Here is a 27,427-nt window from a genome sequence, read left to right as displayed (position 1 = left end):
CTTTCGTATCCCAATATATACACCCACGAACGTACATGTAAAGGGTGCTTGCCTTCCCTCCCCGGCTTCCCCAACAAAAAGAACTTCTAGGTGTGCCCCTCACTATCGCTACTTCATATTGTATTTATTACCACCCACATATTCAGGCCAAAGATTGTTTTATTTTGTTGTAATTTTGTCACCTGAATTTAGCATTAATATTCGTAACATTTTCATCTCACCGCACAGAATACCCCAGCACCTTTGTAATTGCGAAACATTTCTTATTGAACCAAAGGCACTTTGAGCATTTCTATCAACGCATTTGTCAGTCTAGATATCTAGGCGACTACGTCTCACTGCGCTGGTGATCGCAGCCTTGACTTGAAGAACACAAACATGGGAAGTACATGGCAAGTGGATTTGCTCAATACGACTATACCTCAACCATGACATGAATAACCTAAAAATCTTGTCGCGTACTTCGTGAAACGCTTTTTTCCAGAGACGTGTTGCACATAACCATGTACTAAGGGCCGCGATATGCGGGCATGCGCCACTGGAGAACCGCAGTTTATGTGTGCCCATGAATATCGAACACAGACGTTGGTCAATCAAATGACAGAGCCTTAATACATTTTCGCATCGGCAGCGTTGACCCGAAAAATGCAAATACAAAAATGAGAATCCCTACAGGAATGAAAACTAAGTGTTCTTCGAGGTGGTCAGGCATTCTATACCACTAAACATGCCTCGTTTTTAAACAGCTCTGTAAAAAGAGCCTATGCAACGGTAATGTCGGTGCAACGTCGATTGTGGTTGCAGTGTAGACTATTTATTTTATAAGAAAGCAATAAACATTATATATGTACTCATGTGACACAGGCCTCAAAACGGGTTAACGTGAATGGTGGCTCCAGTTCTGGCTCCGCTTGTCTAGCGGTCTGCTAAACATTACATTTCAATATTTATGATTCCGCAAGCTTGAGTCAAGCGTTGTTCGACTGCGGTGGAATGCGCTAATAAAATTGAAATGAAATGAACAGATTTCATTTCTGTAGAGAATACAGAATTACGTATCAACATTACGCGATCGCGCCTCGAAGTGCACTTAATTTAGATAATACTGGTGTCTGTACAGCAACGTGAGTGCCTAGGTTACGTCAGGCGCCTCACCGCAGTGGTCCAATGGCTAAGGTACTCGGGTGCCGATCTGCAGGTCGCGGGATCGATTCCCGGTTCTGGTGGCTGCATTAGAAGAGAAAATGCTGTAGGCCCGTGAGTGCATATTTGGATGCAATATAAAGAACTCCAAGTTGGTCGAAATTTCCAGAGCCCTCCACTACGGCGTCTCTCATAATCATATGGTGGTTTTAGACAGTTAAACCCCACCTATTTTTTGAGGTTACGTCAGGCACATTTTACCTCTAAAAACGCTATCCTAGTCACCGTTCCAGGTGGGGCCATGATTTACACACCACTACTACGCTCACAAAAACACATCTACTTACCTCAAAACGCTTTTCTCACTGCAAAAAAAAAAAAAAAAGAATACGGCATTGGCAATTGTTCGACCACTGCTTGGCATGAAGCCGATTCCCACAAGACATGGGATCTGCCGAATTTTTTTGCCTTCTCGGCGGTACTATAGCACGTGACAAGCTCTTTTTCGTTCAACGCAGTGCACAACTTCGCCTGCCTCGGGAAGCCTGACCCCGGACCATGCCATGCATCCATTACGCGCTACTACTACGACAACGTTACCAGTACCTGCAAGGAGTTCACCTACGGAGGCTGCCAGGGCAACTACAACAACTACGAGACGGTCGAACAATGCAAGGCCAGCTGCAATCGTGAGTATAGCGAAGTGTCACATCTCAGCAAGCCACAATTGGTGTCACAGTTTCTCGATGCGCTCGTGCAGTGCTTTCTTGACTAACAGGCACAGACCCTGCTTGCGCGAAGTAAGTGGCCAGTGCGGCTGTCTCAACACATAATTAGCCCAGCCACGTCTTCTTCGCGATCAAAGTCCCAGCAAACAATGCTAACTCCCGTCTTGTTCCACCTTATTTGAACTTCATTCCCGCAAGTGTTCCCAATTTCGTCGAACTAGTTAACACTGTGGTGTATTCGGAAACGGTGTCATTTTGACTGCAATTCATCATCTTGTTGTACCTATAATCTTCATCTTCGTATTCTCTATCATCACCTTACTTCCCCTTTGAAGGCTTCTATGGGAGTATTCCTCATGGGTAGGGAAACTAGAAAAAGCAGCTTAAGAGCATGGCTAAAAGTATGCTTTGCACTATGTAGATGTAGGGCTATACCAGGAAGCGCGTAAGACACTGCGCTAGACTGCGACTCAAGTTTGCCTTTGTGAAGGCATAGCAATTGTGGGAAGCGGAGTACCATACTTACAAAAATAAATGATGCCACTGAATATAAAGCAAGTGCATGCGCACCCGCTTTATGTTCTCACTTGAAGGAGAGAAGTCTAGAGGAGCAGAATAGCCCGTGCGCCGCGAGAGCAGAGGCGAGAACGCAGGAGTAGAGTACTGTATGGTACTTTATATGCTAGAGTTACTGTATTTACATATACGGTAACTCTACGCAGGAGAGGCGTAAGCAGGTGGTAGGAGAGACGTGGACAAAGTATTGCGCAGCTGTTCGAGAGAGGGAAGGAGGAGAGTTGCGCATGCGTAGTGTGAGTGCGGACGCCGACGCCGCGAGACATACACCCGAGCAAAAGAGGCTCCGCATCTAAAACTTCGATCGTCCAGTTTATAAAAGGCATAGCAAAGCACCTGTTTCTGTAAACAGTATTGTGGGTACTAAGACTGATTGCTCGTATGTTGAATAGTTTCAACGCTGCCGCAGCGGCCACACGCAGCGGTGTCGGCCATTCCTCAGTGTAGTGCATACGCGCGCGTAAATGCGACACCCAACCATGACCTACACAAGAGGGTAGTGTCACTTCGGCGAAGTCCTGGAGGAATTCGAAGGCTGGAAGTTGAGACCGGTGAATAGAACTGTTCGTGCTTGAAATGCGGCTCGTTCAATGGCGACCTGGCACACTGGCGACCAAGCACGTGGAGCTTCCATGTAGCGTTAAGTCCTATAGAGAGTGGCATTAATATCAGGCTGCTTTCTGTATAGGCTGATTTGCTGATTTTGTTTTTCAAACAGCCTTTGTGGCAGTGCAGGTGGAAGGAGGAATGATGAGTGGTAAATGTATGACGAGATAATTTAAGATATTCTAAACGACATTCTAGTTTTGTAAGCTCTCTCGTTCCGCCAGAGTTCTGCGCATCCCACGAGCTATTCATTTGACGTATGAAATATTCAGCTGAAGATTCTTGCTGCGTCAGCACGAGTGATACTCGTGCAAGAAATCGCCATCATCACATGACGTGAAAGATTATTAACGTTGAGACATCATGGCGTTACCATAACGTCGTGTTGCCGTCGCACGATGACGTCATCAACCACATAATAAGTCGGACGAAGGTGGGCTGATGAAGCAGGCATTGTTAGACCACGCGAGGTGCAGAAAGCTTGCAATGCACCCGATCTCGGAGGCATTGTGAAACTACGCAACGCGGAGAAAGCTTTAGGAAAAGGGTGTAAAAGACAAATATATTAAATGAGAAAAAAAATAAGAAGGAAGGAGTTGACTTTCATTTTCCAGTCGTCTCCAGTGAATTCATGAGGAACCCTGTGAGTTTTCTGTGACTGTAGTCTCGTGCGGCGCTCGCTTTGACTAAGTTGCCTATAAAACGTACCATAGGGCCGAGATTTCTTCCTAAAGCGTTTACATAACCCTGAAGGTTTTTTAAATAGGTTGCGATGTGCCATCTCTAAAAACTTGGATGCACAAAATCTACAAGCACAGGAAAAAACACAGAAGCACAGGACAGGCCGCTTCATTGTTGCTTCCTGTCCTCATCAGTTTTGCGCATCGAAGTTTCAATATTACGAACTAACTAGCCTAGCAACGCATTCTTTTGTTTCGTTTCTTACCCGTCATACTCGCGAAACAACCTGCCAAGCTTCATTTCTCCTGTAATTATATAATAACGCCAAAGAGTGCACTTACCTACCCTCCCGCTTCTGAATTCTGCTGGTGCTATAAAATCAACACGCCCGCAAGCGTTCAGCGGAAAATAGAAAAGACTTCGAGTGACGAGAAATCGTTAAAAATCAAGATAAGTCCCCTAATCAAAACGTCAGCGCCAGCATCAGTTCTTGTTCTACCGCTTCTCACTGGGGCAGTACGTACAGTATCGTGGCTTAGAATATGTAACTGTCACTCTAAGTACAGTTGAACAATGCTCACTCGATCACTTTTAATTGACCCCCAAAACATCAGCGAAGTGAGCGTAGCTCGAGGATGTCACGACAAAGCACGTTAATGCAATGCAGCTTGCCACGCACGTTTACCTAGTGCAGCATATGCATTGATGCAATTGTGGGAACCAATTGAATTGGGCTCAAACGCTGCAAAAGCTCCCTAATTTTTAAATTTATTTGTTCATTGCACTACAGTTCATTTACCCCGACAATCCAATTACATAACTGCGTTTTATTGTACGGACGCTGTTATACACACGAAAACGAGAAACTCCACATAGACAAGCCACTGACACTACAACAGCGTACACTGACCAGCCGGTATACACAGCCACAATACCTTCATTTTCTGTTCCATGCTAGTAAATTTAATACTGGTATTTGTATCAAACAAACAACAAACGGTACCCAAAATACATTTTTGTGGCACGCGTTTAGGTGGCACGAAAAAGCGAACCTGTCAATCTGAAGCGCCTAATATGCAACGCTTTTAGAAGCCAAATGTTGATCAGCCGGCACTCCTGTCATACGAGCAACAGGTGCTTTCACAAGATATAACTACCTGAGAGCCTAGAAAAAGTCAAACATTACTTCTTACGCAGATAAAAGGACGTCTGGGGAGGTGAAAAAACCTTCATGCCTCATTCTAACTGATAAATATTTGAACAACGACGCTTGGGGCGCTTTGCAAACGATGCTGTAGCCCTTTACAAAATGTTTTCAGCGTATAAGGCGTCATCTCAAGCCTGGGAAAAAAAGACAAGCAAGGGAAGGGCACGGAAGTCAAAAATATTGTACCTGATTTGCTGCCCTACACGGGGCAGGTGAGAAAAGAGAGAAAAAAATAAATAAAGCAAGGAGAAAAGCGAAAACAAGCGATACGCGCACATGCGTGCGAGCGTTGACCACGCAGACTTCCGACATAGTCACACTTGGGAAGTCTAGGAGAACAATTCCTGCGCAATTGCCTGAAAGTACAGTGGAATCCGAGATTCAGTTCACGATTCTTTTCTTAAGCGACAGCTACCGCCGCTGCCACCACCACCACCATCCCATGCATCACAGTCAGAGAGCCAGAATGATGCGGAGGCTGCGAAAGTGGTGGTGTATGTCGTGTGGCTCTAACTGCCACCAATGTGCCACCAGAGCCACTGGTGGCATAACTCTGGTGGCGCAATGGCTCTGGTGGCATAACTTCCACCAGAGCCGGGGCAGAATGCCCCGAAGTGTTCATTATCGTACACAGAGGACTTCCACGCGAAAACCGACAAGTCCTCGATTTGTTGAGGTCTCTCATGGCCATGATGCTCGCTTCCTTAATGCAATCGGCACTCCATCAGCGGAATGCGCACGGCAAGTTCTGGATTCGTTGAAGCCAGTCCTTCAAGCCTTTGTTGAACGTCTCACTAAGACGGAAAATGATAAGCAACCAGTAGGCGATGGCAGCACGGGAATGCAGTGATGTTTCAAACCTATTAGCAGAAGATTAAGTATGGCAAGTAGCAGCCTTTTCCCTGTATTTTATTGGTAGCCGCCTAAACGCAGAAAAAAAAAATCAGCAGAGCTCGCGTGCCTTGGGAATCAGTGTTTTGCGAACCACGCGAAGAAAAGGTGATTGTGTTGTAATTTTGTATTGAGCGAAACGTTACGAAATGACCATAAATATGCGCAAATCTTGTACGCTCAGGCATATATTAAAGAGACTCATGCTTAGTCTTGTGTACCTATGCCAACAGTAACCTAGGTGTAAGCAACACCAGAAGTGGTAGGCTGATGCGTAGCTATGTAGCGCTTGTGCCAGCGAAGATAGCGGCTCTCGACACTGCTAGATAAGCGAGCTTAAGTGGATGGCGCATCACTACAATTGTCGTTAACACGACGTGACGGATGCATGATAGCAGTGCGTATGTCCTCTTTATAAGATTAGATAGCCAGAACTGCAACCACAAATTACGTTTAACGAACATTACGGTCTACTTGAAAAGTAGTTCTGATACTTGTGGTGGTGTGGTAGAATACTTTATTACCATACAGAATGCTGAGGTTGAATTCCTGCTGGGACCATGACATATCTTCGATGTGTTCGTTCAGTGAAAGCTGCCGATGCCATCCTTAAGGGGCGAAGCGCCTTAGGGCTGACCTAGTTTGCAACCATCACGCCCCACAAAACGTAAACTGAAACTGAACACCTGCATAAAAAAAAACAATATCTCTTAACAACCGACTGTATGTGTAATCAACTATAAGGCAGCCCGATGCATGCTCACCCGCGCCCGTCTGTCCATCCATCCATGTATCCATCCACGCGTCCATCCATCCATCCGTACATCCATCCGTTCGTGCGTCCGTCCGTCCATGCGTCCTACTGTTCATACATCGGTGAACGTCGACCTTTCCGTCTGCGCGGGCATGTGTCCACATGTCTGTCCAAGCGTCCGTCCGTATATCTGTGCATCTTTTACACTAGTCGGCCACTTCAACATTGACATTATGCGCCTTAAGACTTATAGCTCCACACACTCATCACCATTCACTTCGTGAGATGCCCTGTTTTTTTTTCTTAGAGCTCTCGAACTAAAATTATCAATGTCTGTTTGCACCCTGCCTTAACTGGTTAAATTGCCAGTCGCCTTCAGTACACTGTGCTTGATTACTGTTGATCTTCACCCGACGGGGCGATTGTATCATAGGAGTACATATGAAACGTTTATAAAATTGGACAACCATTACTGCATCCCCAGTCGACGCTTCACGAACACAACAGTTCATTTAAAAAACAATTGCAGGACCTGGCGTGGCTGCATGGTAGAATACTTGCTTGCACGCAGAATGCTGGGGTTCGATTCCTGCTGGGACATGTCGATTTCGCTTTAAATTCGTCGGGACAACGCAGCCAATGTCCGCTTTGTCTCAACATTCACGCGTTAAAATTATACATGTATGTTCTCATCATTCGTGGGTATATATGAAGTGTCAATCACCTGTCGCACATACCCGCTTATCAGTAGCTAGTTTCTGGCGAAAAACCTTTCGCGACATACGGGACGGGGTTGTGACATTGTGCACGTCATGACCAGCGAGTGGTATTCAAGTCATGTTACCTCACCATACTAGTTTAGATTTACCCAAAGTAAAGTGGGTGATCACGAGGTCACTCAGCCGTACACGGCTAGATAGATAGATAGATATATAGATAGATAGATAGATAGATAGATAGATAGATAGATAGATAGATAGATAGATAGATAGATAGATAGATAGATAGATAGATAGATAGATAGATAGATAGATAGATAGATAGATAGATAGATGCCAAAAGTGCTTGCAGTACGCAAATTTAAAAAGGGCTGCATATTGCACTTTTGGCGACTCCGCAATGAAACAAATTACACCTCCCGTTAAATGGAACCATGTTGGGATCTGAACCAGCACTGTTGATCACTTCTGTTCCCATTAGTTTCCATTTGTATACTTCCGTGTATGTTTCATACCACTGTAGAGTTGCGTATATGTTGTTGACCGCTTCTGTTAACCCCCCCCCCCCTCCTATCATTGTGTGTAACAATGGTGTTGCCGCTAAGCGAACACTCAGCGCTGCTAGGAGAGCACACCGGCGCGAGCGAGCGCAGAATTATATACTAGCGCACAGCTGTGGCGGAGAGATAAACGGGGGAGGGAAAACGAAGCGGGGGTGGCGCTCTGCCACCTCCTCCAACCTCCTCGCGTTCACGCGAGAAGAGAAGGGTGAGTTGACGCATGCGCCGTGAGGGTGGTGATGCCGCACACCGGAATCAACTACACCATAAGTTGCTTCGCTTGTAAAAGGCGCTGAGCCACGTAAAAGTTGGTGCACATTCATAATGGTTTATTGTGAGTACACGAGCATTGAAGCATGGCTCATATGCAATGCGTAGCTTGGACCTTTTTGGCGCGTTCACGGTGTTTTAACGTAGGTGATTTTTTTTTCTCAGCTGCAACTGAGTACGAAGCCAAGTGCCTCGCCAGGGCTGAGACCGGGCCATGCAGGGCACACGCAATCCTCTGGGCCTACGACCCCAAGGTTGGCGAGTGCAAGACATTCACGTACGGTGGCTGTGACGGCAATGACAACAAGTACCTCACCAAGAAAGACTGCGAAGAGACTTGCAAGCGCGTACGAGCAGGTAATGTGTTCGCACCAGATTACCATGAGGCTGTTTTAATGATAACGTAAGTGACAGGTGGGCTAATTCGTCTTGATTAATCTAGAACTGACTTCTCTATAGGGGAAACTGACTTGTACAAGGCGAAGACTAACACAAGGCACGCTCTATGGACATGTGCTTCATAATTCCGAAGAGTCCACTTTCTATGAAGGCTTTGTGAATGGGCTTATGACATATACAATTGTAAAACAGTGCACACATACGGCGCCTTGAAGTGCGGAGCAATTAAGTAGTCTGGGCTGTCGTATTGTGTCTGATGTCATCTGCTATCATCTGGTATTGGATGCCGTCGCTTGGCGACACGCAAGCAAAATATTGCGTACGATTACCTTGCATAGGATAGTATAGTAAGGGGGCGGAAAAGGGAAGTGAGGCTGAGGAAAAGGAAAAGAATGGCAAGAGATGGTAAAGGATGTAAAGTAGAACCTTGTACGGCATCACGCAGGCAGAAGCATGCATAGCACAGCCATGTATGTATTTATTTATTTATTTATTCAAAATACCTTACAGACCCAACAGGGCATTGTGTAAGGGGAGTATAAAAGGAATACAAACATCAATTGGTACAACTTCCATACTAACAATAACATGCACTAAATGTCAATTATTATACAAGTCCTAGCAGGAACAACAATGAGAAAATATTAATAATAATTTTAATAGGAATAGAACGGCAACGAACATCATATGAGTATACGCGTGAGATAATGACGTAAAACAAGCTAAAATAACAAGCACAAATTGTGAAAAGACTTTCCATTATTCAAAAGAAAACATCACTGAATAAAACACAACAGAACTGAATGGCATGTTAGTATTCAAACCATCAAACAAAATAAGATTAAAGTAATAGCCTATAACAGGTGACATGAATGAAAAGAAGGACGAGGAGGGAGAGGATGGTGAGAAGGAGAGAAAAAAGGAAGGAAAAGGGTAAACATCAGCATAGCATAGCCTGATATAGTATGACGTATCCATAGGTAGTAATGTATAGCAAGGACTGACTAGGAGAGATGTAAAATGAGGAGGAGGGGAAATTGAAGCATAGCATATGCGTGTAAACTACGGTAGTACAAAGCGAGGGGGGAGATGGATAGCCATAGTGAGAAGAAGACACGTGATTATGAGGAGGAGAGGAAAAGGAGGGCGAGGGTAAATCGAGGTATAGCCATGTCTTGCACAGTACAGCAAGGATTGGGAAAAGGAGTAAGAGCCTCTGTCAGGCCATATGGCCTTTATCTTTTGCTCTTGTTTCTGTAAAACGAAATAAATAATAAACGAAAGAAAGAAAGGAGTGAAGGAGAACAGATACGAAGAGGATTGGGCAAAACGCACCATAGCAGTGTGGGAAAGGAAGGTGAGGGTGGGGAAGGCGAGTAAGTAGGAAGAAAAAGAGTGGAAAGACTGACACTGCCCCCCCCCCTCCAAGGAGCAAGAAAATACTTCTGTCTCCGTGGCCCCCTCACACGTCGGTTTCCATTTCTGCCATGGAAACCGAGGAGGTTGTAGGTTTGTAACGCCAGCCCGCACTTGCCATGAATGCCAGCGTCGCCGAATGACAGGCTAATCGCCGCTGCGCGCTTCCTACAGCTTTCTGGTTGAGTGCAACTGCCTGGGCTGCATTTATTGCAAGTAAGACAGCTACTCTACAGAACGTAGCATTGTACATGCAGCGAAGGACAATGGGGCAGTTAATAAGTGAGTGGTAATAAAGACAGAGTTGATAATTAAGAGAACTGGGACAGCAGAGAAATTAAGCTTTTTGTAGGTTTATGACACATTCTCTAAATCATGGACATTAAGGGGAATCAAAGCAACCCTCACCTCAAGGCTCGTATTTTGTTTTAATAAATGAATTTATTTTTACGCAGAGCGTGTGGAAGAGTACGCTGTGGCATCCCAAGAGCTGGACTGGAAGAGTAAGTTGAATACTATTTTTATTGTATTCGAATAGTTGCAACTGGGTACAAATGACATACTGTTGTTATAAGCACGTCATCTTATCATTTTTCTTTTTGAATTTTCTGCGGGGCTTGTTTTAAGGGCGAAGCACCTTAAGGGAGGGTCTTGTACAATTTTCGCAGCTATATTAGACGGGACAACGTCCGATTTCCGCAGCTATATTAGATGGGACAACGTTCGAGTGGCTAACGGTGTATGATAGGTACAAAAAAATTACACCATCTTCCACTAAAGGCAACCATGCATAAATGCGAATCAGCGGGTGCTAACGCTTACAGGAAGGCGCAAAGCACGCACTGATGGACAGGTGTTTCCTATTGGAACATGCCAATCACTGCTAGTGGCAATGAGAGACGGAGGACTTCTATTGCACACAGAGACCGCAGACGGTTTTAGGTTTACGCCACCGGGTGACCAGTGAACGATTGTGTAGCGCGAGCGGCCTGTTTTTTTTTTCTTCAATAAAGAAACACGCTAGCAGATGCTGTCTGTGTCGGAGTTGAGAGGTGAGAGAAGGGAAGGGTAGAATGGGAGAGGAGTGGGCGCGCATGTGCAATATGGGTGTAAACGCCACCGGGAAGGAGGTCTAGAAGAGAGAGAGAAGACGAGCGTAGACTAGCAGACGCTGCCATCGTGGTCGTTGCGAGGCGAGAGAGGGGAAGCGTTGGGGAGGAGAGAGAGCGGACGCGCATGCGCAATGGGGTATAAACAGCGCAGGGACGTATGCCTTGCTCCCTAACGGGCTGCAGAAATTAGGCGTCTTTTCCTTCTTCTAATGACAACCACCACCACCACCACCACCACGTATGCCTAGAGGAAATAGAGGGGTGCGAGCACTGACTAGCAAGCGCTGCCTGCGTCAGCGTAGCGAGGTGGGAGAGGAGGAGCGTAAGAAAGTAGAGGGAGCGGGCGCGCATTCGCAACAGGGATGTGAACGACGCAGGAAGGCCTAGAGGAGAGAGGGGAAGCGAGCGTAGGAGAGGAGAGAGAGAGGTGTTGGGGACACGCATCCGCAGAAATGGTGGTGACGCCGCACACCAGATTGAGTTCGACCATAAGAAGCTTCGCATCTAAAAAGGTGCAATGGTAGACCAATAGCAATAGTAAGTGTGACAACGCAATATAAAGCACGTACAAACACCCTTAATACTAGTCGGAGACTTCAACGTAGAGGTTACGGACCTTACGAGCTAGATATGCCGTCGACTCTGCATGTCACTTTATGCCACCTAACTTACATTACATGGGGCAGCACTAGGGTAACATAAGTAAGACAAAAAAAGGCCTAACAATACACAAATATCAATCCTAACTGTAACAGAACAACACAAAGCGCCTATACCTGTACAAGCTCTTTAGTTTATTCGACGACTTCAACGTAGACATTACGGACCTGAAGACATAGCTTCGCCTACTCGTCATCATTCTTTTCATGAAGATGTGCATATTTCTTTCCTATACACTGGACCAGGGGGGGGGGGGGGGGGAATGGAAGGAGACTCACTTAAATCAGACCAGCTTACGGCTTGGCGTTCCAATCCATTCATGCACCTTATGTGCGTGTCAATACATTATCTCAGCTCATAGAATTGACAGTGAATAAGTAGTCAATGATTAGGAATATGATTAGGATAAAACACATGATTAATAAATGAATAAAGGGACACTAATGGCAAGTATTACGTCAACGTCGATTGTTGAAATAGTGGTTTGGAAACCTCGTAGTGTTAATTGTGTGTGAGGAAAGTGCTTATTAAAGAAAAAAAAACTACAGGCCTGCGTGGAGCACGCCGCACTCTTACAGCGAAAGCCCGAAGAGCGGACTTCGCTGTGATGCTACCGCTGTGATGCTGCCCTTAGTGGTAGCATACCCAGTATGCTACCACTAAGGTACACCTGTGCTTGTAACTTGTTTTCAAATATGCCTTAGGCAGGCTTGATGTCGGGAAAGCAATCGCGTTAATACGACTTATAAAGCGTTTTACAACAGCGAAAGAACAAGCAGTCGTCGCACAATGCCAATAGCGTAACGAGTGGGCCGTCTAATGCTCCAACCCAATTACAAAGGCTTGTTGTTGTTGCCCGATTAACTGTGGCGCATACCCACTTCAGCCATAGCTCCTCATCGTCGTCAGCCACTGCATGGACAATTGGCACAAAATTCCTTGCAAGTGTTTAGCGGATACCACGCTTCTCAGAAGAATGACGAAAAGTAGCATAGCGAATGCCGGCCTACTAACCAAAAGTTCATTATTAATGCCCTAGTGGGTACCAAGCAAGTGGGCGTTTTGAGAAGGCTCTGAAAGTTTTCTAGCTTTCGTTGTGACTGTGCTGCGCGTACCGCGCAGGCCTGGCGTATTTAGCTAACTTTTTTTTTTCTTTTTTATTGCGATATCGGTTGCGGGCACTGACGGCATCGACCGCAGACGATTGCGGTGCCGCGCGTGTGTTCTGATCTCATAACAGCTTTCGCTGTAATAAAAAAAATTACAATGCAGTGGCCCGAATGGAGATGGCGCATTTCAAATTACCCCCATCACGCAGAACGTCTTACCTCACTGTTGCCGTGCAAAACGTCGCCCGGCTTTACTACGCGGCCGCCGACACTAGTAGAAGCAGAACGAAAGCAGCGGGAGCAACAGTAGCAACAACGGCCATTCAACAATTTCCTGCCATTGGCTCTCTGATGGCAAACGGACTTGGTTCAACTGGACCCAGTTAGATGGCACCATCTGTCCAGTTTAACTAGAAGAAAATTAGACTTTTGAACCACTCGCGTCAGTCCCTATAATGACGTTCGATGGTTTTTCTTTTCCATGACTTTAACAAAAAACAAACAAGCAGCATTTTATTACGTCTCTTGATGTACGGAAGGTTCTTCATTTAGGGCAGCTAGTTTGATTACTAGTAATAAATTTTAGGCTGTAACTTTGACATCGTCAGTATAATTTTGCGGATGTTTTACTGCGGCGCATGTCTTCTCGTGCCTTAATTCCTCTGTAAGTAAGGCACTGCTGTTGATAATATCGTAGTTTTAGACGTTGTCATACACTGAGCTTTCACTCTCACGTAATTTTTTATTTGACTTTAGTGTCCTTTATTAAGTCAAGTTGATGTAGTGTTGGAGAATAATCCAGTGACTCGAGGCAACCTAAATATTCATTCGCGCCTGTTATTTTGATTCTACTAGGGCTACTACAAGTACTTCTTCTCTAGGGACTATTGCGGACTGAATTCCATGCCAACAAGTGCTTTTAAGCATGACAGTATTAGAAAATATCTAGACACTCTTTTTAGGGGTGAAGTTCCTTATGGCGTGGCTCGTGCGTCCCTCGTTGTAGTGCGTAACCACGGTTAGCACATACACGAAAGAGCGATCCTTAGAATGTCCGCTGGATGGCGGTACTTGTATATGATGAATGAAAATGTGAGATGTGAGATGAAAATGAAAAATGAAGATAAAAATGGAAAAGATGTGAAATGGCAGTACCTGGAATGTCCGCTAGATAGACGGATGGACGGACGGACTGACGGACGCACGGGCTGACAGACAGACAGAGTGGCGGATGCACGGATGGACGGATGGACAGACAGAGGAACGGACGGACAGACGAAGAAAAGGACGAATGCATGGACGGACGCACGGACGCACTGACGGTCACACGGATGAACGGACACACGGACGGATGCATGGATGGACGGAAGCAATAACAAATGGACGGACGCAAGCACGGACGAACTGACGAACGCTTCGCCCCACGAATCATCTTCCCTCTGTGGATATGCTGTGATTTGATGTTCAGTATTGTAGGACGTATCTTCATGGCATGTATTGGCAGCACCTGAATGAAATGTTTGTATGCTTCCGCTGATTATGGGTGTTTTTATTCACTTATTATGTGCCGTAACATTGTGCATTAAGTGCTCTTGTAATTATGTGGTCTAGTGTCGTGGCATTGTATCAGTGTACTTTTTTCATTGCCCCTTCTGCTTGGCCCTATATATATGGGTCTCCAGAACTAGTACCTAAATAGGAGAAATGCACTAAGGAATCACTGTTCAAGTTGGCTGGTTTCAGTTATTATCCTCGTGTTTTACAATACGACGTGAACAGGATTTGGGGACACGTGCATGGAGCGCCACCTCTCGTTGGCGACGCCAGCGGCCTGCCGTGTGAAGAAAAGAAAGAAAAAAATCTTATCTGGCCAAAAAAAGTAGTTTTCAAAAAACGATTCCGAGTTTTATGCAACAGAAACTTATTTGAACTGCCTGGAAACGTTACAATGTCGCACAATAAACTGCCTGGCTTCCCAAAGCGTTTAATATTTACCAATTTAATGCCATGTGCTTCCATGGTCGGTGTTCAATTGTCCTGGGAAGCCTCACACTTTGTAGTGCAATACTGTACTTTTAACACTATGTACCAGTGGGTCTCTTCTACATACAACCTGGAGTCGTTTTGGATAACCATCTTTTCTAAGTAGATATAATTTTTCTCACCTATTTCCCATTTAGTTATGACAGGTCACCGTTCCTGCTGCCGAGAGATGGCGCCTCGTCGAGGTGTCCCAAATACCTGAGAATAAAAGTGGACAACACTCCGCCAGCTTTTGGCTAATGGCCCAGTATTAATGAAGTCAAGATGCATGGTTGCAGGTGGAAAATTCTAAAGGTGTTTTAGTGCGCCTCACAAAATGCGCCCGCGGTCTAGAAAAGGGTGTGCGGGTTCGGCACCGACTGTGGGCCCGGAGTTTGTATCCCTTTGTCGGAACATTAAAACTGTTAGGCTTCTTTATATTTATGTACATTGCGTATAGACTGCACAGACATAATCCAGCTGTTCATGCGCGTAACGTCACTGGGTCAGCCTTATCGTCCACCCAGCTGGAATCTGCCGCGTTATCTAAAGAAATGCTCTACGGGTTTTAAAATAGGAAAACTCTAATAAAATCTCTTTCTCTCTCTCTCTCGCCGCAGCCCCCGTGAATCCCGTGTGCCATCTGCCCCAGGAGCGTGGGCAATGCCTCGCCTACATGCCACGCTACTACTACAACAACGAGACGAAGCAGTGCGAGCAGTTCATCTACGGTGGTTGCCAAGGCAACGCCAACAACTTCGTGACTTTGGCCGAGTGCAGCCGGACGTGCCGTGAGTCGACACCGAGACATCTTCTCGTTCACTGCACGAAAAAACCCCTTAAAACCCTGCAATTATAGAGTTCTGTTGCCACTGTGATAGCATAACTTAGTAACAAGGCTACACACAGCCTCAGTGGAACACTGGATAGAGTGCTCGGCTGCTGGTGCGAAGACCGCAGGTTCGATGACAGCCGCGGCGGTAACATTTTGAAGGATACAAATGTGTTAGCACACCGTCGATAGTGTTGTCACAGAAAGAAATGGCGTTCTTGAAATCATCAATGCACTGAGATTTTTACGTGTCTAAAAAAAAGGGGGGGGGGGGTGGATGTACATATTAAAGGTGTATTTTCAATAGAAAACTTGCTGCTAGAAGCGCTTTCGTCTGAGTGTTAGTGTGCCTCACTTTCGTCTGTGTCTATTGGCGCTACTTTACAGCTAAGACAAAGCTCGCTGTACTTTGGGGAGTCAGTGAAGTAAACTGCATTTGTCTGATCATATCGGTCCTGCGCATATTGAAACGTACAATACAAGCCGAAAATTGAAAATTCATTCAGCTGATACTTTGAGATCTGTAGCGTTTCGCACGCTTGAATTATTGTACCAAGTTACACACTTGATACACAAAATCTATGCTGACCGGCAAACGATCCTTAAGACTTGCTTCACGGGTTCAATACTATTTGTACAAAATCGTCGATGTCATTTTAGTTTGTGCTGGTGATGACGTTGCCACAGGCGGGGTTAGCCTGCCAGACCTGGCCTGCCATTCCTCCGCCTGAGCAACTTCTTCCATGTACTTCTGCTCATCATACATCACTTGATCCTGTCTCTCATAGAAAATGCAAAAGTATGTTAGTGATTACTTGCTTTCGCCTCAACAACGTACCTGCCAGCAACACGTCTTCGCAGCATTCATAGGGAAACCCTCATTTCTTCACACAGCCCAATGATGTCTATCAGAACCAAAAACGCTTGCAGGATCAGAGGCATCCTGAATATCCGCAACTTCATTGCATTCAATGCACAGCGGTTACCCCGCCGCGGTGGTCTAGTGGCTAAGGTACTCGGCTGCTGACCCGCAGGGCGCGGGTTCGAATCCCGGCTGCGGCGGCTGCATTTCCGATGGAGGCGGAAATGTTGTAGGCCCGTGTGCTCAAATTTGGGTGCACGTTAAAGAACCCCAGGTGGTCTAAATTTCCGGAGCCCTCCACTACGGCGTCTCTCATAATCATATAGTGGTTTTGGGACGTTAAACCTCACATATCAATCAATGCACAGCGGTCAGGGAGCGTTCTTGACTTTAAATAACCCTGCGGAAGGGCAGGCCGATCAAGTTTTTAACATAGCAGGATTCATTCGGCTCGAATAAGTCCTCTTGTGACAAAGTACGGACGGGACAAATTTCATAAAGATCGAAAAGGGCTTCGAATGGTCTGTTTGGGTAGTTGGTAGTTTACAGGAGCTCTGATTGTTGGTTGTTTGATCTTGAAATTGCCCCGTTGGCTATGACATCCGGTCCTTGTCTTTCTAAGCTGCTAAGCGCCAACTCCTATTCCCGAAACGTAGAAGTGCCATCGATCAGAAAACACGAGAGATGTGGCATGTGAACCATGACTTCTGATCAGCTGCAGGACGAAAAGACATCCTCAAATCAGGAAAGCCCTATTAACACCAGTGACAACCACTGCAGGACAGTTAGAAAGCTCTCGTAGAGACAATGTCTTGAGGCTAGGATTGCCAAGCTTCATTCATGGTTGACCACACCATGGTCTTCTCATTTATCAGCCGAATAGGTTTGTGACCTGCGGGCTTTTTCCCGCTGACTTATGATCATATATGCCCGTACGCTTTACTGCATCGCTCCTGTTTTACAAGCTGAGTACAACTAACACTATGTCGACAACGAGGCGGCGCTTCAAGCAAGAAGTTGTGGGTTCATAATGCATAATATTTACCCAGTTCATGAGCTGCGTGAAAGTATGTGATACATATACTTTACAGATGCTCATCATCAGAAGTCCGGAAAAGGAACAAGGGGATCAAAAGCGGATAGCATATATTACTAACTGATTCAGCTCACATTTATGTGACCTAAGCAAGATTGTCGTCTTTAAGCATTCGTACTCGGAACATTACAAAAAGAGAAACTATCGTGAATCTATAAAGTGCTATTATACTTGCAATCTGTTAATCGTAACTAACCGGAAAACTGCTTTATTTTTGCAGATGTGAGGCACAGCGTTGGCATACCACTCCTTGAGTCGGAACCTGGTACGTATGAATGCATTACTGTGCGCTTCTTTGGTAGGTGACCTGGCAGCAATACAGGGAAACATGTTCGATACAAAGCTGTAGACGGGTTCCCAGTTAAAGGGAACACTCTCATGTGCGTCATGTCTGCATTTCACCTCCTCGCAAAAGTATAGTGGCTTAGACATGCATACCACAACGGCTCGTTGATAGTCCTGACTCTTTTTGATAGACTAGTGGCATGCACGAACAATATTTCTACGTCTACTTGCAATTATAAGCCGGCACCATGACAGGTGCTCTTTATTTAGAGTGTTCCCTTCAACCGCGAACGGTACTGTACGATTGAAGAAATGTTTTTGTCCACAAAGGTGGACAAAATAGGCACCAGACCGTTTCAATACCATCAATCAATTCAATTGCTAAACAAAACAAACACTGTTCTGACTAAGATTATGCAAAATCAGCCCATGCTTTTTAATCACGCTGTGAATCACGGCAACGAGGCTCTCCTCTGACAAGTGCACAGTAACAGATTGCACTGCGACGTCCTCATTAATTTTTTTACTAAATTATGCAACCTTTATCTGCTACGTGCGATGTGGCATTGCAACAATCTATGCACACGAATGATTTGTAAACTGTTTCGTCAAATTACAAGGAACGAACGCGCGCCGCGTTATAGCAGAAATCTTGGTAATACGAATGCTTTGGCATCCGAAGAAGTTTTATCTCATTACATACCCTTTTGCAATGTCCCTAAATTATGCTAAAATGAAATAAAAAGTAGATGATGGTGATGACGATTAGGGCTTGATTTTGGTTCAGAGAAGACGCAGTATGTCTGAACTTACGATACACGAGAGTTCGTTCTACTTCCAATGTGCCATGCGCAGAGCCCACAAACCCCGTGTGCTACGAGCCCAAGAAAGTGGGACCATGCAGGGCCTACGTTCCTCGCTACTTCTACAACACGACCACCAAGTACTGCGAACGCTTCATCTATGGTGGCTGCCAAGGAAACCGCAACAACTTCCCCGAACTGGAAGTGTGCCTAAAGACCTGCAGTAAGTGGTATACAATACATTCGGTCTCTATAGAAGGTGTTAGATTCAGGTTTCAGTTGTTTGACACTTGACTGTGTGGTGAAGAAACTGCGCACTAGCCACTCAATTTCTATAGTTTTGGCCCAGCAGTGTTGCAATAGGCTGTGTTGAAGCAGAGAAATGTCTGTTTTTGAAGAAGAGTTACCATTCTTCGTGGTTGATGTTTATCCGCGTCATTGCGAAATGCCCGGATCAAGTCGCCACTTCTTTTCCCGCTTGAACCTGCCATCAAGAGTGTGTGCCTTCGATCGCTTTCTTCGAATGCTGCCATCGCATGTTCCTCGTTTTAAGCGGCGATGGGTAGATGATCATACAGTATACCCACAAGACGGCCGAAATGTGACGTCATACGAGAATTATCTGTCTTTCGTTACTCTTTTTTCAACCTACTCTATATCACTCTTCCGGGCAAGGAATCATACAAGCAATGCTGAACTGAATAACTTTCCTGCCTTTTCTCTCCTTCCTCTTTCTTTAGTTACTCCCTATCGCCTGTTCCTAAGCAAGAGTCAAGTTAACCACGTGCTACCTACGTGTCACTTTTTACTCTTGACAGATAGTTTTGCTATTTGGTAAGTATCCTTGTTAAAGAGACAAGACGTTTAAGCGCGGAGGAATGACGAAAGTCAAGACACCACAAACGCCGTTCCGGGTCTCATCCATGTCTTCTCTCTATATTTGCACGCCCTGTCTCTTTAGCATGAAGCAAGTTTAATAATATTCGCCCGGTAAACTGAATCAGCAGTTGCGTGTTCTTACTTCATACAATTTCAATCTAGATTTTGGGATAGGAGAAATTGTATCATTCTACACGTCCGTTCGGTTTCTACGAACGCAAGCATGTAACAAATTGCTACTGGCCTAATTTCGCGGTACGGTTTTGTTTTTTACCAGATTTATTCGTGCCATACTTTAAAGCATTGTTACTTTCATTTGAACACATATTCTTGTCGACAACAGCCTATATAGGCCGTAACACGGCCACCCAATAATTTACGGTTTTATGCGAAAAGTAGGGGAGGAGGGTCCTTCGTGCCTATACACATACGAAAATCGGGCTGCCGGAGAATATCTCACTGCCCACGAACAATTCGGTCCACTGCAGTGGTGTACGGTAAACGGGATTGATTTGCGTTTTGCAAATTGTCCACGACACCGCACAAATATGTAGCCGCGCGTTGTATTCAGAATTCGGGCAGCCACGGAAGATTTCTTTTGCTGACGAATGACTTCGCTGTCCTGGTAGTGACAACGATCTCGATGCGAACAGCCTCGAAGAATACGCGGAACAGACACGCCGTAAAAACGTGCCAACCAAGTCGACTCCTCGGATGCTGTGGAACGCGCAGCTGACCACGGAACGAAATTGTTCCCTGGAACGGAGCCGCAGAAATCAGCTTGTAGCGAAACGGCCGCCACAGAGCGCACACCGCGGCTATCCAAACCTGCGGAGCAGCACTTGAAGCAACGTGCTGCTCTCCTCTCTGTTTCTCCTTCGTCTCTTTCACTCTTGCCACTTCCAGTGCACTGCATGCACCCGCTCTACTTTCGATTCTCTGGTTATGACAATGAAGTAGGCGTTGTTACTGAAAAGACGAGTCCGTCTCGTACGACCTGGCTCTACAAGCTCGTTACATCACTACTCGCAAGTTCTCCTCTATGCCCTGATTCTCAGGCTGCTCGCGTTTGTATTGAAGTATTTTTAGTATACATTAAGTTTGCAAATAAACTACTCAGTCTTTGCCATGTTGTTTTTGTGAGCCTATAAAAAAACTATCCCAGGCAATTGGCCTCAATATTCAAAATTCGGTGTCATGGCCTCTTAGAGGCGCGTCTTCTCATTCATTCTTATTCACCAGCTTTTCTTTATTTGCAGAGGTTGGATATCAAAACGTCACGGAGAGGCTCCTGAAGCTGAGAACTCGTAAGTCGATAACACAGCTTTTTTTTTCTGAAAAACAATTCTGCATGTTGGCAACTTCCTCCTTTTTTTTTTTTGCTTGTCGCTGTCTAAGTGAGCTAGAAAAGAAACATACATTGCAAGTTTCAAATTCCTTCACTTTTTACCTTATTTAATACTACTGAAGTGTGCTTGCTGTTGATTTGTTCGAGACAGCTACTGAAAGAATGTCGTTCAAGAACCATTGCTCCAGAATAATTAAGATTAGCAGCGAACCAAGTCTAGTAGAACATTTAGCTCTTCCTTCCATACTGCATGCACATTCACGCATTCGATTGGGTCATTATTTATATGATTTTGTCAAAGCTTGACACTTATTTGAGCTGACCTGAGCGTAGAGGTAGTTTATATAGAGTGTGCTTATGAAGAGCCTCTGTCGCAGCGTTGCACGCTTCACGAAATTTTGATAAGTCTCTTGGTAAGCCATTGTAATAATAATAATAATAATAATAACAATAATAATAATAATAATAATAATAATAATAATAATAATAATAATAATAATAATAATAATAATAATAATAATAATAATAATAATAATAATAATAATAATAATAATAATATAATATAACCGAGGTTGAACGTTCCCAAACAAGCATATGATTATGAGAAACGCCATAGTGGAGGGCTCAGGAAATTTCGACCGCCTGGTGGTGTTTAACGTGCACCCAAATCAGAGCACACGGGCCTACAACATTTTCGCCTTCTAGGTAAGAAAATATACGCGTTTGATGACCCAGTGAGGCGTGTGTATCTCGTCTCAATGTAAATGCCGAGATGCTACGGCAAACATAATGCGAATATTCGGAGCATGAAAACAAAGTTGTTCCTCTGCAAGGTATCGATGCTTATCCAGTAACCTATCATATGTATTCTTTCTGTGATGGTTCCTGTTCATGACGGTTCCTGTTCTGGGATGGTTCCTGTTGTCCGGTCACCAAACTTGTTCGTGTCGTTCATTTTTTTCTTTTTTTTAATCAGTTGCATACTACAAATGTGTTCCTTTTTTTTTCTTCTCTATTTCTCTGTAAACCATTCTAAATTCACTGAAACCTCCACTCTGTGGGGGAACATGATTCCGACCGTAGTAGTTGCATTTCGACGGATGTGAGGTGGCACACACCCGTGCAATGTGCGATGTCGGGGCACGTAGAAGTGCGCGAAATGGTCCAAATTTTCGGAGCCCTCCACTATAGGGTGTCTCTTATATTTATACCGTCGTTCTGGTACGGCAAACATTACATAATAATGTTATCTGTGAGGGATCACAAAATGTGGACTCATATCAACTCTATCGACGTATACTTGCCTTTTTTGACGTGAGGGCGCGCAAGTAAAATGCAAGATATATAGAAATCGAGACAAGCAGTGTTTTACGCTGTGCCTCGCAAGAAAGTGATTGGGGAAGAAGGAGGGCAGGGTCAAAGTGTTGAAGTGCTATTGCACTCTTATCGAGGGCACTCGAGGAAACGATGAAGAGGTACGACGCTGTTTTCTAATCGCGAAGAAAACGGACACCTTTAGCCCATATGCGCAAACAGAACGTGAGTTCCCACGAAAAATTGATTGCAAATTCTACACAGAAGAACGTTGCGCTAATACTTATAACTTACTGTGAAAAACGAGCGTCAAAACTACACCTAAAATAGCTTAGTTGAGGTGTTGGTTAATGATCGCGCCAGTGCAGAATTATCCCATGGCATCTGCACGTTGTATTGACTGCTCAGGCAGGTATGCATGTATGCAGCATTCGGGTTTTTTTTTTTGCGATGACCCTTTTTTATGCAAGAAAACGAAACTAATATAGTCGGAGTCAGGGCATTAGAAAAAGGCTTATCCTGTGATCATTGTTCGTATTAACTGCGCGTACAACCCGACAACAGGGAAAGAAAGAAAGTGCAGACTTTTACGTAGGGTACACACTCGTAGTGACATCTGAAGCTTGAACGCAGGAAAGTGAGTTTCTCATCAAGACTATGCAGGCGATACCCTCAAATGCCTCATCAAACGCGGTAAGTGACTGTCGGCAGCGTAGGCATCGACACGAATGTTGAATAAAACCACGTGAATGAAGATAGCGTCATCACGAAATCACAGACAAATTTGCGACGTCATAACGTGACGTTATCACCAGGACGATAGAAAGCCCGCCGGGAAAGCGCACGATTTTCGTAGCATGATAATACGTACGAAAAGGAAATGATTTCAGTCATGAATGATGCCTGGGGCGATTACGGTGAACGAAGTGCGATCTCGAATTTGTCATTTTGAAAGGAGTATCACCATCGTGTCTTCTGTTTTTTCTATAATTTTAGCGCTGCTGAGAAATGATGGAAGACGACGCTGTGCTAAGAACTGTTCATAACGCATTAGTTTGGCTAATATGGGCTAATCGACTCAATCACTCAATATATAAAGTTCCGTTTTCCATACTGAGTGACATAAAAGGTATTTTTATACATATTTAGCTAACCGATACGGTTATATATTGTGTGGGTGTAATAATTGCGCAGGAATATTTGCCTAATAGGAGGAAGTTTCTGAAGCGCCACCTGCTCGCTGCAAAAGCAGTTCCTTGCGTTTTATTCTAGTATGTAAGTAAACCTCAACCTTCTACCCACTCCCTCTGTTCCCTCGAGCAGAGCTCTCCCAGCTGCCTAGCGGCTGTTGCTACAGAAGGGAGTGGGAGGTTGGTTGCTGTTCGGTGTCCGTCCTGTTTTGTCGTGGCTGCTGCTGCTTGTTCGGGGATGGAGGCCAGCACATTTCAAACTTTAAAACAACTCGACTTTATATACAGAAACTTATGTACATATTTACAAGACTTCACCATCGGAACCGTCGCATGTTGCCTCGGCAGAGCCGATAGTACAGAGCACTCTTTGTTGCGACCAGCCTGGCGCCCAACGTTGAGTTTTACTATGTAGTTTGAGGCAATAAATGTTTTTCATATAACAAAAAACAGCAATAGCTGCCGCATGTGATGTTCTTTCTTTCGGTTAATTATGTCATGGGCTACAGGTCTCCTACGCACACACGCCCTTACAGCGGTAACTCTGAGTAATTCTATAGTGACCTTTCCTGTTCATTTCGCACCCAACGCGGCGATCCGCCTGGGCCACATTACACTGCTTCGTCCACTTGGTGTCGGTTTAGTCAACGCTTTTTGGCTTTCCTTCACTCCCTCAGCGCTCAAGAATTCCACGTGCTACCTGCCGAAGGAGACGGGACCCTGCTACGGCTACTTCCCCCGCTACTACTACAACACGACGACCAACACCTGCGAGCAGTTCATTTACGGAGGATGCCGCGGTAACGCCAACAACTTCGAAACGCTGCGCCAGTGCCAGACCAAGTGCGGAAGTGAGTACAAACGTGCCTACGAAGAATCACCTCGAATCTTCGTGGTCATCGGGGGCGCATTGAGTGTTAATATTTGGCTAAGGTGAGCTGTTGGTATGAGAAAATGCGAGAATGCAGAAAATTAGAAAATTTTCATATATATATATATACATATATATATATATATATATATATATATATATATATATATATATATATATATATATATATATATATATATGTATATATAAACTGTGCAGTGGCTGTGTATCAGAAATAAACTAGTGCAACGCAACAATCACACAATGAAGAGGTGCTTATTAAGATGTAGCAGTCTAGTTACGACCGGCCAGCTGAGTTGCTGCGCTAAACAACTGGGTTCTTACATTCCAACTAAAAAGGCCATTCTAACTGAGCAAGCTTAGTTCTGAGACGATCTTATGCGCCCCAACCTGCATGCACTAAATGATGGAAGTGGTGATACATTTAGACATGTATATGTAGTTTTGTTTTGCTCAAACAAGACATAATGCATTTGTGGCGTTTAGGATACACTACGTCCCGCCCGTTTGAGCGTTCTCAATTGTGTCGTAAGTTTAGTGCCAACTCGCCCAGCTATCATTATTGTCTCAGTGCATGTACACCGCGCCGAAGCGTCAATTTATAGTTTCGCATCTACTGCGTAACCAATATCTAGTGGTGTCATGGAAGTATAGCTTGACGACGGAACTATGAATACTTCCGAAAATTGAAATGAGGGAATTTATGGTTTTCTGCATACAGTTTCATACAACAATGTCTTGAGGGAAATCTGGAGCTAGTGTCTACGAGGGCTTCTTCTGTGGCGCGTGTACCATTATGCGAATTGTGGGAAGTACTGGCTTCGGATCTGCTTCAGATGAATTACGTCCTTGAGATTCGCAACAATTATTTGCCGAGAGGGGGGGAAAAGTGATAGGAGGGTATATACAATTGAAACTTGTTCCAATTTTTTTTACGTAAACTTTATCGCAAAAAGTTTGCTGTAATCATGAGGTAAAAGTGGAGACTAGACGAACTTAACCACTTTGAGGTGCATCACTCTGCCATTTCACTACAGATTTGGTGTCAAGATATAATGAAATATTTTTGAAGAACTTCACAACAAACGTGCTTGTTTTTCGCTAAAAAGTAGCAATATCTATGGAAATAACAGTACACTGTCATGTGAGGAACACAACGTTTCGTCTGCTGCGATGCCAGGCGCGTCTGTCCAAGTGGTCTGCCCTAAGCGCACCTCTAGTTTTAATGTAAAGTCAAATGAGAGGAGCGTAATGGTGGATCTGCTTAGCTTCGCCGTCGTTTTGCAGTCGATTCGAAGGAGTTTAGTCAAGACGCGCTCCTGAAAAAACATGAACTCGATGCGATATCCTGCACTGGCAGGAGACGCTACATCTATTCGCTGTGGTGAGTAGACGACGCTTTATTTAAGCTGTCAAATACGACTCGTAAAGCTCCAACGTCACAACAAATGAAAAAAAAAACCGGTGGTCTTCAGCCTCTTGAAACAACACAGGCACTGCTTCAGCGTTTCATACTGAACCCCACAACTCGCGCCGCGTGAAGAACGAAACTGGCACTGCAGAAAAAGATCTATAGGCAGTGCAGTAGACAATACTATCAAATCCGAAGGCTGTATTTCCCATAATTCTCATGGGCTACACAATCGCAGCGTCAGATTCCTTTCTAGGTATTATTGTATAGAACTCTATGGTTTTCTGGGACTGTTTATTGCCTATGTGTGTTTGTTTAGAGAGGTTGCGGTTGTAGCAACATCCCTGCTTCTTTTCCCATTTCAGACGTTTCACTCACCGATGAGCTGATCAGATCCAGGCTTATCACCAAACTGGGTAGGTCCAAACTGCCACCTTCAATATTGCGAATGATAGTTGATTACCTATGCGGCTTGCGTTTCAGCAGTCTTTCAATAATTTACCATGGTGTAAAATTATTTCAGCAATGTGGTATGTTAAATGCCCCTTAGAGACAATTATGGAATAGATGTAAAAATTCAAGCAAATGGTATATCTTCGCTGCTTTTGGCTAAATACTAGCCAATCATTGGCAAGGTCACCAGGCTAATTAGAAAAAAAGCCAAGCAATTTAAAAAAAACTGCCAAAAAGTGGCCAAGTTATGCAAACGGCAGTAAATGTAGTCAAAAGTGGCCTCGCGTGTTTTGGAATCACTAGCCAGGTCGTGTTTTTAAATGACTGAATGCAATAACTTTTAGCAACATGAAGTGCTGATCACGTTTCTGCTGACCGATTTTCGCAGTGACCCTTGGCCCAGTCTGTGAGCTGCCCAAGGAGGTTGGCCCGTGCCGTGGTCACATCCCCCGTTACTACTACAACACGACCACCGACACTTGCGAGAAGTTCATCTACGGAGGTTGCCAGGGCAACGCCAACAACTTCCCAACGCTAACAAAGTGTGAGATCAAGTGTGGTGGTGAGTGCCCTCTGTTAATCATTTCACTAGAGTCTTGTGCCTAAAGACAGGCTCTTTTTATACCTGCCGTGTAGTAGCTAGAACTCTATTGTTATTGAGAGCACTAAGGTCACTTCACTCGCAGCCGTGCTTGCTCTGGAGGCGTGCTGCTCCCACACAAAGAACTAACAACTGCGGCCCTTGTTAGCTCTAGCTCGTCCTGTGTGTTCGTTGTGTGGATCCTTCTTTGTGTTTGAGCCGCGCATTTCGAATTTCAAGCTGCTCGTCGTTCTTCTCATATGACAATTCGTTGCTGAAGCATTTATGTTCTCGCTTTTCGGTGGAACAGTGAACGCCAATGTACCTCTGTGGAGACTCATTTCACTTTCTTGTTATACCGACTCCTATGACAAAGGGTCCCGCCAGGTTTTTTTTTTTTAATTGATTGCACTGCGGATGTATCATAGCAACGAATATTGGGTGTAGCGAGCCTACGAAATTGTAAGAACAAGTAATTCACGGAAAGGAGGTGCACTCGCAACTAAACACTGTTTTGCCCTGGTTGCACATACAAAGCCATTCATATAAAGCCGTTCATTGCACATATAAGCTTTATTTTGTATGGGGCGATACACCTGAAATCCTGGAATGAAATACCAACTAGCCTG

The 27,427-nt window shown here is 44.7% G+C and overlaps 1 protein-coding gene across 1 annotated transcript in view; it reads left to right on the top strand.

The window, feature by feature from the left end:
• LOC119167313 (papilin) overlaps positions 1–27,427 on the top strand; it is a 47,012-nt gene that overhangs the window by 7,197 nt on the left and 12,388 nt on the right. The window contains exons 4-13 of the mRNA XM_075866716.1: positions 1,662–1,832; positions 8,301–8,492; positions 10,406–10,453; positions 15,474–15,644; positions 17,864–17,908; positions 18,784–18,954; positions 20,870–20,917; positions 24,140–24,313; positions 26,131–26,181; positions 26,607–26,780. Coding sequence (XP_075722831.1) covers positions 1,662–1,832; positions 8,301–8,492; positions 10,406–10,453; positions 15,474–15,644; positions 17,864–17,908; positions 18,784–18,954; positions 20,870–20,917; positions 24,140–24,313; positions 26,131–26,181; positions 26,607–26,780 — 1,245 coding nt within the window. The remainder of the gene's footprint in view (positions 1–1,661; positions 1,833–8,300; positions 8,493–10,405; positions 10,454–15,473; positions 15,645–17,863; positions 17,909–18,783; positions 18,955–20,869; positions 20,918–24,139; positions 24,314–26,130; positions 26,182–26,606; positions 26,781–27,427) is intronic.

This window comes from Rhipicephalus microplus, chromosome 6, assembly GCF_043290135.1.
Source record: "Rhipicephalus microplus isolate Deutch F79 chromosome 6, USDA_Rmic, whole genome shotgun sequence".
Classification (NCBI taxonomy): Eukaryota; Metazoa; Arthropoda; class Arachnida; order Ixodida; family Ixodidae; genus Rhipicephalus; species Rhipicephalus microplus.
This window is presented reverse-complemented; position numbering and strand designations above follow the sequence as displayed.